Source organism: Ylistrum balloti, unplaced genomic scaffold (genome assembly GCF_031769215.1).
Source record: "Ylistrum balloti isolate Yb309-2 unplaced genomic scaffold, AGI_CSIRO_Ybal_v1 Utg370126, whole genome shotgun sequence".
In the NCBI taxonomy this organism is placed as follows: Eukaryota; Metazoa; Mollusca; class Bivalvia; order Pectinida; family Pectinidae; genus Ylistrum; species Ylistrum balloti.
In genome coordinates this window covers 98,623-111,504 of record NW_026782140.1, presented here as the reverse complement: position 1 = coordinate 111,504, position 12,882 = coordinate 98,623, and the positions used below count along the sequence as shown (strand labels likewise).

General features: G+C 35.0%; 1 protein-coding gene across 1 annotated transcript in view; it reads left to right on the top strand.

Annotated features, from left to right (window-relative positions):
• The window catches only part of LOC132550472 (uncharacterized), a 32,085-nt gene that overhangs the window by 16,703 nt on the left and 2,500 nt on the right, over window positions 1-12,882 (top strand). The window contains exons 9-25 of the mRNA XM_060214540.1: window positions 2,614-2,793; window positions 3,068-3,120; window positions 5,991-6,161; window positions 6,360-6,476; window positions 6,726-6,763; window positions 6,942-7,039; window positions 8,066-8,227; window positions 8,464-8,507; window positions 8,633-8,655; window positions 8,914-9,029; window positions 9,144-9,314; window positions 9,643-9,695; window positions 9,992-10,105; window positions 11,756-11,805; window positions 11,962-12,068; window positions 12,350-12,517; window positions 12,736-12,788. Coding sequence (XP_060070523.1) covers window positions 2,614-2,793; window positions 3,068-3,120; window positions 5,991-6,161; window positions 6,360-6,476; window positions 6,726-6,763; window positions 6,942-7,039; window positions 8,066-8,227; window positions 8,464-8,507; window positions 8,633-8,655; window positions 8,914-9,029; window positions 9,144-9,314; window positions 9,643-9,695; window positions 9,992-10,105; window positions 11,756-11,805; window positions 11,962-12,068; window positions 12,350-12,517; window positions 12,736-12,788 — 1,718 coding nt within the window. The remainder of the gene's footprint in view (window positions 1-2,613; window positions 2,794-3,067; window positions 3,121-5,990; window positions 6,162-6,359; window positions 6,477-6,725; window positions 6,764-6,941; window positions 7,040-8,065; window positions 8,228-8,463; window positions 8,508-8,632; window positions 8,656-8,913; window positions 9,030-9,143; window positions 9,315-9,642; window positions 9,696-9,991; window positions 10,106-11,755; window positions 11,806-11,961; window positions 12,069-12,349; window positions 12,518-12,735; window positions 12,789-12,882) is intronic.

The window sequence follows — 12,882 nt, the reverse complement described above, 5'->3', positions numbered from 1 at the left end:
CCGGTAGAAATACAAATGACGTTCCAGTGGACACAATGCTTGCTAGAATTCTCACTATATCTGTAAACAAAAGTTCTATTGCTTATTATAATTACTTTTGGCGAGGTAAAGTAAGTCCTTCAATGACAACGAGAAAGCTGAGGGTGGGAATTCAAATTATTCATGTAAAACAAAATTTTTTCTATAGCCGAAATTTGTTGCGCCAACGCCTGAAGCTGAGGATTTGATTAAGTGTGAACGAAACAGATACTTCCCGTCAAGTTGTGTATTTGCAGTATATACATCGCCCGATTCCAGCGGGAGGTACGTACCACTATGTTATATACTACAAAGGAATAATAATAAAAAAAAATATTTGGCAGAATGTTATTGCTGTTTGGAATTTATTTCTCAGAAGACAAGAATATGATACATGGTTATTTTTGGATTTTCCGATAGATTTTTAGGCGCTTTAAGTCTGTCGCTAGCAAGATAAGATATATTTGAACGTTTCTGCAACAGAGGTTAAGATACAAGATTTATTGCTTTATCACGTGCAAAATGCTTTCGCAACAAAGAATGACATTGGTGGGACTGTACGTGCATTGTCATACGCGGCAAACGTATGACTAAACCTCTGTTCCTCACGGAAGTTGATTTTTTCGGAACCACTACACTTGTCGAAAGTTTGAGGCTGTACCAGTAAATTATATCAGCGTTGTGCCAGCAGAGTATCTTGCGGGCCTACAGAGTGTGAATGGCTTATTGCGGATTTATCTAGACAATGATAACAGCCAAGACACTCTGGTAACCAAACGAATTTCAGTCAGGTGAAAGTTATTCCCCATATATACTAGAAATCGAGGGCATCCTGTTCAGGAAGATACATTGCTTGTTAAGATGAAGAACATTCCACTATCCGCAGATAATCTCCAGATTAAGCATGCCCTCACACTGCAGGACTGTGAAATTGTCGAGAACGTTTAATGATAAATGGAAATTTGGCATATTAATAAACTGGTGATATACTTGAAACCATCAAGAACATTGATTCGTCTCTACCATCATGGGCAAAAACTCGCGCCACGATATGGCATAAAGGACGGGTTAACGAAAATATTACTTGTAAAAACTGTTTGGCCAAAGGGCGCCTCGGAACTAGACCTAGATCATCAACGGGGATAATTGCAACCAATATGAACAAAAGTCTAGAAAGAGAGAGATCAAAAGTAGAAAAGTAATAAAACCAGTTGTTAAATACAAGGAGAACATTGAGTCAAATGGCACTCAAAACATTCTGGATAATTTTCTGGAAGAGCAACAAAACAAAGCAAAATAGACAAAGTGATACAAAAAAGCAGGTTATTATTAAAACAGATCTCTTAAATGAAAGCTATGGAGTAAATATCATACAATGTATTTAAAAGATTATAATAGAGATACACAATATGTATATGTCCGTATGTAAGTAGTAGTGTATGCTGAGTACTTACATATTTGTATGAAATGAATTAGTACATAAGAACATATGAGATGTATATTTCAAATTATACATTCATGTACACATATCTATATGTACCATATACAGGTCAGAAGAATGCCTATTAGTATATGGAAGGTATGTATGTGAACATATATGTATGCATTAATGCATTTTTTCAAAATATAATAAAAACTTGGACAGAGCTTAGCCACAACAATGAACTTACTAAAACACCCCTGAACATCTCAGATGATAAGGGGAAATGAATATATAAAACAATTATTAAAACTATTCCAAAAGAATGAAAAAAATAAATTAAAAAAAACTCAGATGTATATAAATACCAAATTAGATCACATTTGTCACCAAATATGAATGATAAGGTTACTAAGCAAATGTTATACAACTCTGTAAATCAAAATATTTCACTCAAGCCTATTGCTTATCTTTACTGGGCACAAATTATTGATGAATTTTCCCATAATATTATTTCAAAAATCCTACCAAATGAAATATATAAATGGAAAATGACACCAAATCCTCTTTCCAATAAATGTTGATTAATTGAAGACTATGGCCACTTTTTTTTATCAAACGCCATGCCATATTAGGTTTCAAGGATACCGTGAATAGTATTGTTCATCCCAAGGATATGGTACTAATAACTTATGAAGGAATGATAATATCTTTAGAAAACTTGCTTTGTAGGCTTACTACCTGAATTATTTGTTCAGGTTTGAATATCGGCAAATCTTATGCATATTTTCTGAGACACGTGTGACCTGATTGGTGGATATTCTTTGGCACTCTAAATGAATGCTTTCCGCATGTTATTTTTTGAATGAACAAATGTATTATGACGAGACTTGCTTGGTAGACTTGTTATCTTAATCCCTTATTCAGGTTAGATTATAAGCAAATTATGTGCATATTTAATGAGGCTGCTGTGACTTGACTTGCTGATATATTTTCGAGGTTTCCATGTCGCTCTCTTTAAATGTATATATTGCGATGTAAGTGTAACCTTATTAGGATAAAATAAGAAACCACCACTCATGTCAAGTGTCGCGTTCTGAATAAGAAGGCCGTAGAACATGAGAAAGTATGTGGAACAAGAAAGGTATTTATCATTAAATGCATTGTAATTGTAGTACTGCACCTTTGGTGACAACCATCCTGCAGCCCAGCAGAGTAACAGTTACCCCTTCATCTGCGGTCGATCCAAAGATCCCTGGTATTCGAAACGTATACCGCTATGACATAAAGATCAAAGCTCAAACTAAGGCAGACCCAACACTGCATATTTGTTTGCAAGTAGCCAAATCAACCGAGTAAGTATAGAAATTATTACTCGTGTTTTCGCTTATAAATCAAATTTTGAAACATGTTGAAATAATGGGTTTGAGAATATTCTGTACTCTGAAGACAGTATATGTTAATAATTCAGAAACGTATTTTCACACACTTAATAATGTTTTGATTTTCGGAAGTCAGATAGTTGTCTCTTCATATATAATCTCCAACTGATATAACGAAAGTTAATATATTTGCATTACTAACATTGTTGCTATATTCTGTATGTTGAATGTTTTAATTGTATATCAGTAGTACACATCCAACTGACACGAAGTGCTTCAACATCGAGTACGAATTCAAACGTGAGTAGGATCCTGTCAGGTCTATGAATAGGAGAGGAAATACTATAATAAGATGTCAACACATATTTATCATAATCCGAAAATAGAGATATCATTGAGAAATATATTATTTCTTTATGTGACATGAAGTTAGGCTTCTTTGATGCTCGCTAATTTACCTTCTGGTTTCGTTGTTATATACCTTGTTCTCATTTGAGAACATGACATTACTTTCTTAGATTGATCAAGATTTACATAGCGGCTGTTGTCAATGAAACAAAAGATGCTTACTCTTTCGGAACACCTGTTAATATTCTCTTACTTTTTCAGGAATCTACGTGTAAACTATAGATATGTTGATATCATTGAAACCTTATTGATTTTTAGAAATTTCAAACATTGCATTCACATGGTCATTCAGATAACTGTGCCAAAGGTATGTCTGGTTGTAATGTCAAATTAGATGCAAGATCACTCAAAAAGCAATACTTAGGTCATCTTACAACCAGATTATTACATGTCACATTTTACCTATGTGTGAAACATTTGGTATAAATATACATCTTTTTGTCTGCTAAATGAGCAGTGGGGAGGCCAGACAAAAGAGAGTTTCCACTAGCGAGATGCCCGCTCGCTTGGGCTTTTTACATGTTTAAGGCATGACTATATTAAAACAATTTGTTGTGTGTTTGTGTATCCTTAACGTATATACATATTAAACAAAATAAAGCGTTACATGAAGATATCTGAAGGGAAATGAAACCAGGTGTTCCAAAAAGGTAAGCATTTTGTGTTCCATCAAAAATACCCGAATGTTAATCCTGATCAACCCGAATAAGTAATGTTACGTTCCCAGAGGAGACGAATATAAACATTAACTTGACCGACATAATAACGAGCATAAAACACGTCTCAATGAGATATTCGAATTCCCACTCTTCATCAGCCGGCATCTTTTTTCACCATGGGGTATGATGTGATTTGTTAGTTTCAGACATCTTGCATGAAAATTGCGATTTCAGAATACATCTTCTTAATAGTGTGGTGTGTTCTTAGTAGCGGGAGTTAAATGATAAATGTGCCTTACTGATATGAAAATAATAATAAGATTTTATTTTGAGAAGTCGTCGATCAACGTTAAAGAAAGTGAAAATTTTGAAATAATCTATCTCTCACAAAGAGGACACTATTTATCTATATAAATTTACAGTGTTTCTACTAAATATCACTCACATGTTTATTAACCCACTGTGTAATTTGCTGAATTCGAATTGCTTACAGATGGTATCGATCCTTGGGGAGCTCCTATATCTCCGAAACCTGTAAGTACTGTATGGTATGCCAGAAAATGTATGTATAATGGTGGAGGGTTCAGTAAAGAAAGGTTCATATATTTAATTTTTTTTCAAATCTTGACATCAGTATGTTGGTATTGATATATTTTATCAATAAACATTTTTTAGGCCTGTCTTTGAAAGTATTGGAATGTTTATAATCACATAATGCCAAAACCTCAAACTAACACCCTCCTATCAAACATAGAACTTTAAAAAAGTTACTTGGTAAAACAAATAAGAACAACAGATCTATATTAGCCGCGTTCTTGCTAAACGTTTCGTAATTGTATTTAATTTATGTAACAGTATTAATCACGCATGGCGTCCACCAAGGTAACCTCCACATAAGATCACCAACTGTATCTGATATTTATCATATATGTGCATTGCAATGAAAACAAAGATAGGGTAACAAGAGGCATTTTTGAAAATATTGAGTAACATCAGGTACTTCTCTGCAACACGTATTTGTACACTCGTTCGTTTTGAATATGTTTACCACTTTTGTGTTCATGAATTTTATTCCCTAACGAAATTTGTTTCAACAACATGTTTGTACCGTTCTCACTTTAATGTCTTTAGTTGCTGTCATCATTGTGTTTTCACTGAAATGACATTTGGATTTTTACAGAGTAATACATTTGTTGATCCTACTTTGCCGGATCAAAGTGAGATTTTGTGTGAAATAGGAAAACCCTGCCATTTCTTCGTTTTTGCATCGATTGAAAGTGGTAATTGGTACGTCTTTCAAATATCAATATCTTAATCTCCATCCTTTCCGTGTGCTCTGCTTCACGCAGTAGTCGTTCACTTCAATATTTTGCATGATAATAAAGCTTAGCGTTAGAAATAAAATCATCTTAAACAAAATCTTAAAGAAACAAAAATAAAATCGATAAATAAACATATCTCCCAATCACTTATCTCCAATACAACAATTTGTAATTGTATACATTGTAGCAAACACGTATTGAGCAGTGACACAGTATCAACAGCAGTATTCGAACCGTCTGATATGGGCACCTCTTGCATGACAAATATTGTATATGACTTCGCGTCGTCCGTAACAACCGGTTCTGAAAAGAAGATATGCCTTAAATCTGGGTGAGCTTTGTCCTTCTGTTGGATTAAGATTCTCTAGTATAAAACGCTGTTTTACTTACTTCCGGTAGCGACCAACAGCCGATTTAGTAAATCTAATCACTGGAATTTACATTTTTTTAATCATTTATTTATTATTTTCATGATATGTATTTCAAGTCGATATTCAGTTATCTGTATATTTGTGTTAACTGTTCTGTCGCTGCATTGTCAACTATTTATACAGGTAAAGGCTTGTTTAAGCCGATCTAGGTGTATATGCATCATGCTATTGTGTAAATGATTTCAAATCTCATGTGAAATTAAAATAATAGATGTACATCGAACATTTTTACTATTTTATACATACAGCGATTTAGGTGAAGCAAGGTGTTTTATCATGAAGAGCGTTGCTGCAATCGTGGGTATGTACTACCGATGTGATGTTGATTTCAACCATTAATGTTTACAAAGACCATTCTAACGATTTCTACGACTACATTGATCAAGTCATGGTGTTCGTTATTTTTGTTGTAGATCACTGCGCCTCCAGTCCCTGTAAGAACGGAGGAGTTTGTGGGTCCAACCAAGGAACATTCGTGTGTGTATGTACTGCTGGATACACTGGTTTGTCCTGCGAAAAAGGTGAGGTTCGTTACAAGAATATGTTTATTTTACATGTAAAACAATTAAATATGTAGGGCATGGTTTTTGTTTTACTTCTCCCAGTTGTTGAAGAGTCAATACAATCGTGTAACAGATACTATTAATCATTCTATTAAAGTAAAATATATGTTATGACTTTTGCATAAACATAGTAATAAATTCTCTTGTGTTATTTAGGTCCTTGTCCGACCACAAGTCCGCCTCATTGTGATAATGGTGGATACTGTTATATCATTGGGGCTAAGACGAATTGTTTCTGCAAACTTGGGTTTTCGGGACCAACATGCACACAAAGTAAGCTTTACGTGTACTAGGGTATAACACACAAACGTCCGCTCTCTTTCAAGAACAGTACACCATTAGGTACACCTAATCGTTTAGATTCATCTTTCTTTAATCGTAAAAAAACCTCCAAAAATAAACAAAACAGAAACAAAACTACACAAAGAAGTTCTGAAGTAGCATCATGTCGCTATACAGTTACTTATTTGGTATACTTTAAACTAATATCAGAATTAACCGCTTCATACTTTTTAAAACTAGAATCCATGGATACGGTCGCAAGTCCGCAGATTAATGGGGTAAGTTTACTATATTTGTTTAATACAAATAGAAAATTAATACACCGGGAAAATTCAGCATTTAAAAATTAATTGTGCAATGTGTTCAATATTTTTAGACTTTTCATTAAAACATTGATTTTTTAAAAAGAGGTTATGAGCTTGATATAATTACGAAATATGTCTTTATCTGTTCAAGAGTAAATTCAAGGACGGGGCATTGCCAAACACTGTGACATGCTACGTCGGCCAGCCATGTAAAATACCGACAACACTCATAGGCGATCCTGGGAGCAGGTAACGTTCTAAAACAAAGATACGACAGACTCTTCTACATCAGCTGCTTATCTCGATCTTTTCCTACAACGAAACCAACACGGACAGCTTTCCATCAAGCTGTATGATAAACGTGATGATTTCAATTTTCCTATTGTGAATTTTCCATATCTGAATAGCAACATCTCCGCATCTCCAAGCTATGGTATTTACATCTCACAGTTGATTCGATATTCAACGGTGAGCTCTCATTATTACGATTTTCGTCAACGGACTGACAAACTCGCAACACAATAGTTTAAAAGACGCATGTCGATGAAAATTATCTGGAAGTTTTATGGTCGCCATGATGATCTCATTGAGCTAAGGTTTACACGGGAGGTGTGTGTGTGTGTGTGTGTGCGTGTGTGTGTGTAAGGGTGTGTGTGTGTGTGTGGGTGGGTGGGTGTGGGTGTGTGTGTGTGGGTGTATGTGTGTGTGTGTGTGTGGGTGTATGTGTGTGTGTGTGTCGTCGATGAAGCAGAAGACGCTTACTCTTCAGGAACGCATGGTCTTATTATCCATGTTTTTTCAGTGTTAATATATTTTTTTTTGAATTTGAGTTTTACTATACAGATCTATATGTAATACATAAATCGGACGTGATTGCTTAGTCTGGTTGTGGTTTTGTTTGTCAATATATATACGCTGGACATCTGGCGAGATAGCAGTATATAATGCACATGTCAATTTCTTTGTCCAAGCGCTTTGTTAAGAGTAACTTACTTGGTCTTGGACCTAATCCTCTCTCCTGTTCAACTGTATGCATTATTAAACGGGATCATCAGTGATATAAATTATATTTAGCTATATTTTTTAAACGAGAGTCTAAGAACGCAAACATGCTATGATTACCGAAAATATGTTATTCACAATGAAGGTAGATTTACGTTCATAGATCGACTGTCCTTTCTTTTTCCATGTATGTTTATAAAAAGAAACAATAAGGTATGTGTGTAATCAGTATTTCTTCATAAGTACATACAAATCTCTGTATACATTCCTTAGCCCTGTGGTAAGTCCTGGCTACGTCAGCGGTGATATTGATGTACAAGGGACGACGGTTACCAAGGACCCTTCCTCACCAACCGACTACCACGCCAGTGTAGAGTTGGTTAGTAAGACCAGTGGTCAACATCAAATATGTATCCAAAGTCACAATCAAGCTGGGTAAGTCACTTCTTTTTTGTGTAGTAAGCTGCACATTGCTAATGGACATTATTAGCATTAAACATCAGAATTTATCTAGATAAAAAAACTGTATAGATTACAGAATAGATGATAAACTTATAAAACATGTATTACAAAATGCCAAGATAAAAGAACATGAATTGCTTTAGACGTTATGTTACACTGTGTATATAAAACAACATTAATAGAGTGGAAATATCATTTTTAAATTCCAGACAAAGTGCCGATGAAGTATGTGTTATGGTCAATGCAGTGAGTGGTAAGTATACATTTCTTGGTTCTATTAATATCAAATATGAATAATATGTTTCAGAATTATATTTCAGATAATATCAATAATATAATTTTTTTGGATAGTCATACTCTCATTTCCATCTTTTACAGGACATCTACACCTGCCAAGCAAGGTAAATGAAACGAATTGAACAAGTTAAGATAAACCGGCGAATTAATCTATATCTGGAATTAAATATGAAGTATTTGCGATACCAATAATAGTCCTTTCAAGTATATGGTTTTTTTTTTAAATTTGATCCTGGAAATAGGATTCTGATTGAAACGTGAGCAGAATTGTTTTCTAAAATCTTATTTATATCTATACCTATTCCACTTGTTTCTGTACAGACTAGCTAAAATACCTGTGTAAAATACAATTCTTTTTTCAGTCTCATGCTTATTATGTTGATCCTACTTTACCGAACAACTCCTCAGTCGAATGTGAGACAGGAAAACCCTGTCATCTCAGTCTATGGGTACTTAACTACGACGGCGATGACACATGGTAATTAAAACAGATACAGACCTATCTACATATAATATTATTTTATTGAATAATGAGTTTGATTTCTGCCCACGATAACATGAATTATTCTTTGTATTTCCCATTTCGTTTCAGTCCATCAGTCAGATCTTCAGAAAAAGTCTATACAGGTGTATTCATCCATCAAGCTACAGGCACATCATTGTCAGGTCCGTGTAAAGTTGACGTTGTTTTCTTAAACGATGCTCCCAAAACTTACACAGACATATGTTTCACAGCTACATCAGCCAAACATGACGTGTTCGGGTGAGATTTTAATCAACCGCAAATAAGAATAAAATACACAGTGTGCAAAACATTAGATGATAAACATAGTTTTCATTTTTCATATCTGGCGTGCACAAGATGAATATATTTTAAAAATATTTACGTGATGTAGTAATACATTTAACTCTGGAAACGTTACATTTCACATTGAAATTGTGTAGTGTATTCTCTAAATAGATACGAACTCGGGAATACTTTGGCTTCCTCGGTAAAATTTCGTATTTCCTTCAAACATTGTTAGTGTTTTTGAGCTCATTTGGTAAGATTGAGACAGTATAACATACATGTTTCCTTTTTTGTATTGAAGAGGTGACGGAGAGGTTAGATGCTATGACGTTAACGTCGTTAACGCGTTGTCAGGTGAGGTAGATTTGTGTATATGTATACTTAAACTGTTACTTATTAGACGTTAATGTTAATCGCGGATTTAATATTTTTCCAGTATAGACACACTGATATGTTTGAAGTAAATTATGTCAAAATAAGCCTTATACACTATTTAAATGGCATTTGCCTAGACACTGAATATACTAATATTTACTTACCAAAAAATAAGGATATGATAACTTCGCCCTCCTTCAATTCATTAAGATATGGCATTACCGATCCCCACCCCTCCCATTTAATTGTTTATCAATGATGTTTTCTCATTTTAGTTCTTGGTTCATGTTCCTCTACGTTGTGCCAGAACGGAGGATTTTGTGACGGTCACCGAGCGACATCAAAATGTGCATGTCTTAGTGGGTTTTCTGGACCTCTTTGTAGCCAAGGTAAGTGATTTGTAACTTATCACAGGCTGCTATAATGTTATCAGTATGTGGTCGGCTTCTGTTAATGTCATAAAACTGATCAAATACAGGTGTGTTTTATCAATACTAACGTTCTGATATACCTGTATTTCTATTTCAATTCGCTTCAGAACAAAGCACTAGTTAAGAAGAAGCATAATGGATGCATCAGCTATTATAAGCACAGTACATGTACTTGTATGCTTTTTGTACAGTGTTCGAGTTTGCAGATAGTAAACACTGCTCATTTACCTCATTGTCCCGAAGCTGTGCCTTAAGCTGCATTCGAACAGTGGAAAGGTCCAGATTACACTCACGTACTTGGCGTTCTTCAGAAATCTTCAATCACTGAAAAATACAGATTTATTAATTTTTTTTTTTTTGAGGGGGAAGGGGCACTTCCGCTCTTGTTTCTGGCCAATTATCGCAATAGCCCACGAGGTTGCAACATTTTAGCCTCCTTATCATCACTTAAATGTGAATCATAAAATGACAGAACGACCTAATGATGTAGTTTCTTGGTAACTGCATCCCTTCATCCTTAATATATGGTGTTATAGGTCGTAGTTGGTTCGATATTCAAGGACCTTTACTCATAATCACGCTTTTCGTCAACTGATAGACAGACCCGTAACGTGGGGTTTTAAAAGATGCAAGTTGGTGAAATTTTAGATCGTGATTTCATTACGTAGAATTATATGACCTTTTGGTGGACTTTAACTCCTCTAGTTTGACGTGCATGCCAGTTTCAATTCGTTCGTATATTTGTATGGCACACAGCATTGTCAGATAAATGAAAATTACATTTTTGAAAAAAAAAGAAATTATACAGTTAGTGCAACAACCGTCTATTTTTTGACTTCTCGACGATCACTTTGGATTTTCCTCAGTCGACCATATGCTTCAAAATTTAAGCCCTTAGCATCACTCACGAGTCCTAGAAAGACGAAAATGCCGTATAATCCAATTAAATTTATTGTATTGTTATAAAGTATCTAACTCCAAATTTGTATTTAAAGGTGATATTCATTTGTGTATCTTTGTGTATATGTAGCTGGACGTGTTTGATGCTTTTCTTTCTGATGGTTCTGTTGTAATGACCCCACAGTCCGTCTGTCTGTCCGTCCGTCCACAATTGCATACCGCTTATTATCTCACAAACTACATCACCGGTCATCACCATTTTCACTGGGGATGTTGGGCCTGTGGACATACACAACCCATTCCTGAGATAACTTTCCATTCACCCCAACCACACATTTCCAACTTTACAATAAGACTGTGGGGTATTGCTCACGTTTGCGGAGATATTTTTTACTCTGTTCTTGGACTGATTTGGATTGACAATGTTTTACTTTGCGGGTGTCGTTTATGACGTAGAAGAGGCTGACTCTTCCGGAACACCTCGCTTTTTCTCCTTGTACTCTTTCAGGAGTCTCCGTGTAAATCTTTCTTTTACTCTCATTGTGCCTAATTTTGATTGAATTTGAGTTTGGGTTACGATTATGTTGACATGCTGGTATTTTCCTTTTTGTTGTATGTATTTTTATTTGAACTGAAAGACGCTATTCATTTTTATGTCTTTTCTACAATCAGTTATGATATATTGAATAAGTCTCTTTACTTTTGCAGCTCATGGTGAATCTCTCACTAATCCAGCAAGTATTTCGGGGGTTACTCAGGTCAGTAATACAGAACAGTTTTAACAATGTGTATAAAGCTTCAGTTTTATTGTAAGTTCCGGAGATGTGAGGCAAGAAAAGAAATTCGATTGTAGACATTAAATAAGCGAAGATAATCACATATATCAGTAAATTATTGTACATGTAATATTACAGAGCACTTTTGGAGACCTTGCCGTTCCAAAGAAAATAAAGTGCACCTTGAATCAAAAGTGTCAAGTACCTTTCACCTTTACGACACCGGGAGGAAGCACTAGCACACTGTATGTCGATGACAGAGTGGTTAATTTCATTTTAAATAGTTCAAATTAAGTAACGGTTATATTGAAATGTGGTTTGTGACCGGAAATGTTGTAAAACTGTTCGATGATAACATAAATTTACTTAATTGTCACTGTAATTAATCTGTTGTAAACCTTAGGAAGAGAAATAAACAAATGCTATAATTCAAACGATGCACGTCAAAAACGGGGAAAATAAGAGCCTGTATTTACGTCATACAACAAATAACCCTCCGTAATTCGTTCACGCTGTTTGTTTCCAGACCGGCGTTACAACTTGGACAAGTGGATAGCGGTTTGAACATTACTTCTCCGTCTGTGTCTAGAGATCCTAACTCCCCGGCAGGGACGTACCAAGGCAAAATAAACGTCGTAGGCAATACTCCGGGAAACAAGAAAGTTTGTGTTCATACTCCAACTAGTTCTCACGAGTATGTATCCCAATATTTCTTATGCTTTCTTTCTTTGTTTTGTGTTTATGTCCTATTGGATCATATTTACTTGCGCTTGTGTACTCTACTGTATTCGTGTCAATGTTCAGGGTTTCTTTAATACGTAACAGATTATATACAGCAGATAGCTACATATAAACCGTATTACATCCCCCATCCGAATGATCTTTAGTAATTCAGAAATCTTCTATTTTCAGTATCGTGGGCGATGAAATTTGCTTTGATGTTGACGTCAGCGCCCCAACAGCAGGTAATAATTTACAATGATAACATCAGCCTGTTACCAGATGTTGTTGCATGACATTCAATTCAACTTAATGATATAATAAAGAAATAAAAAGTTT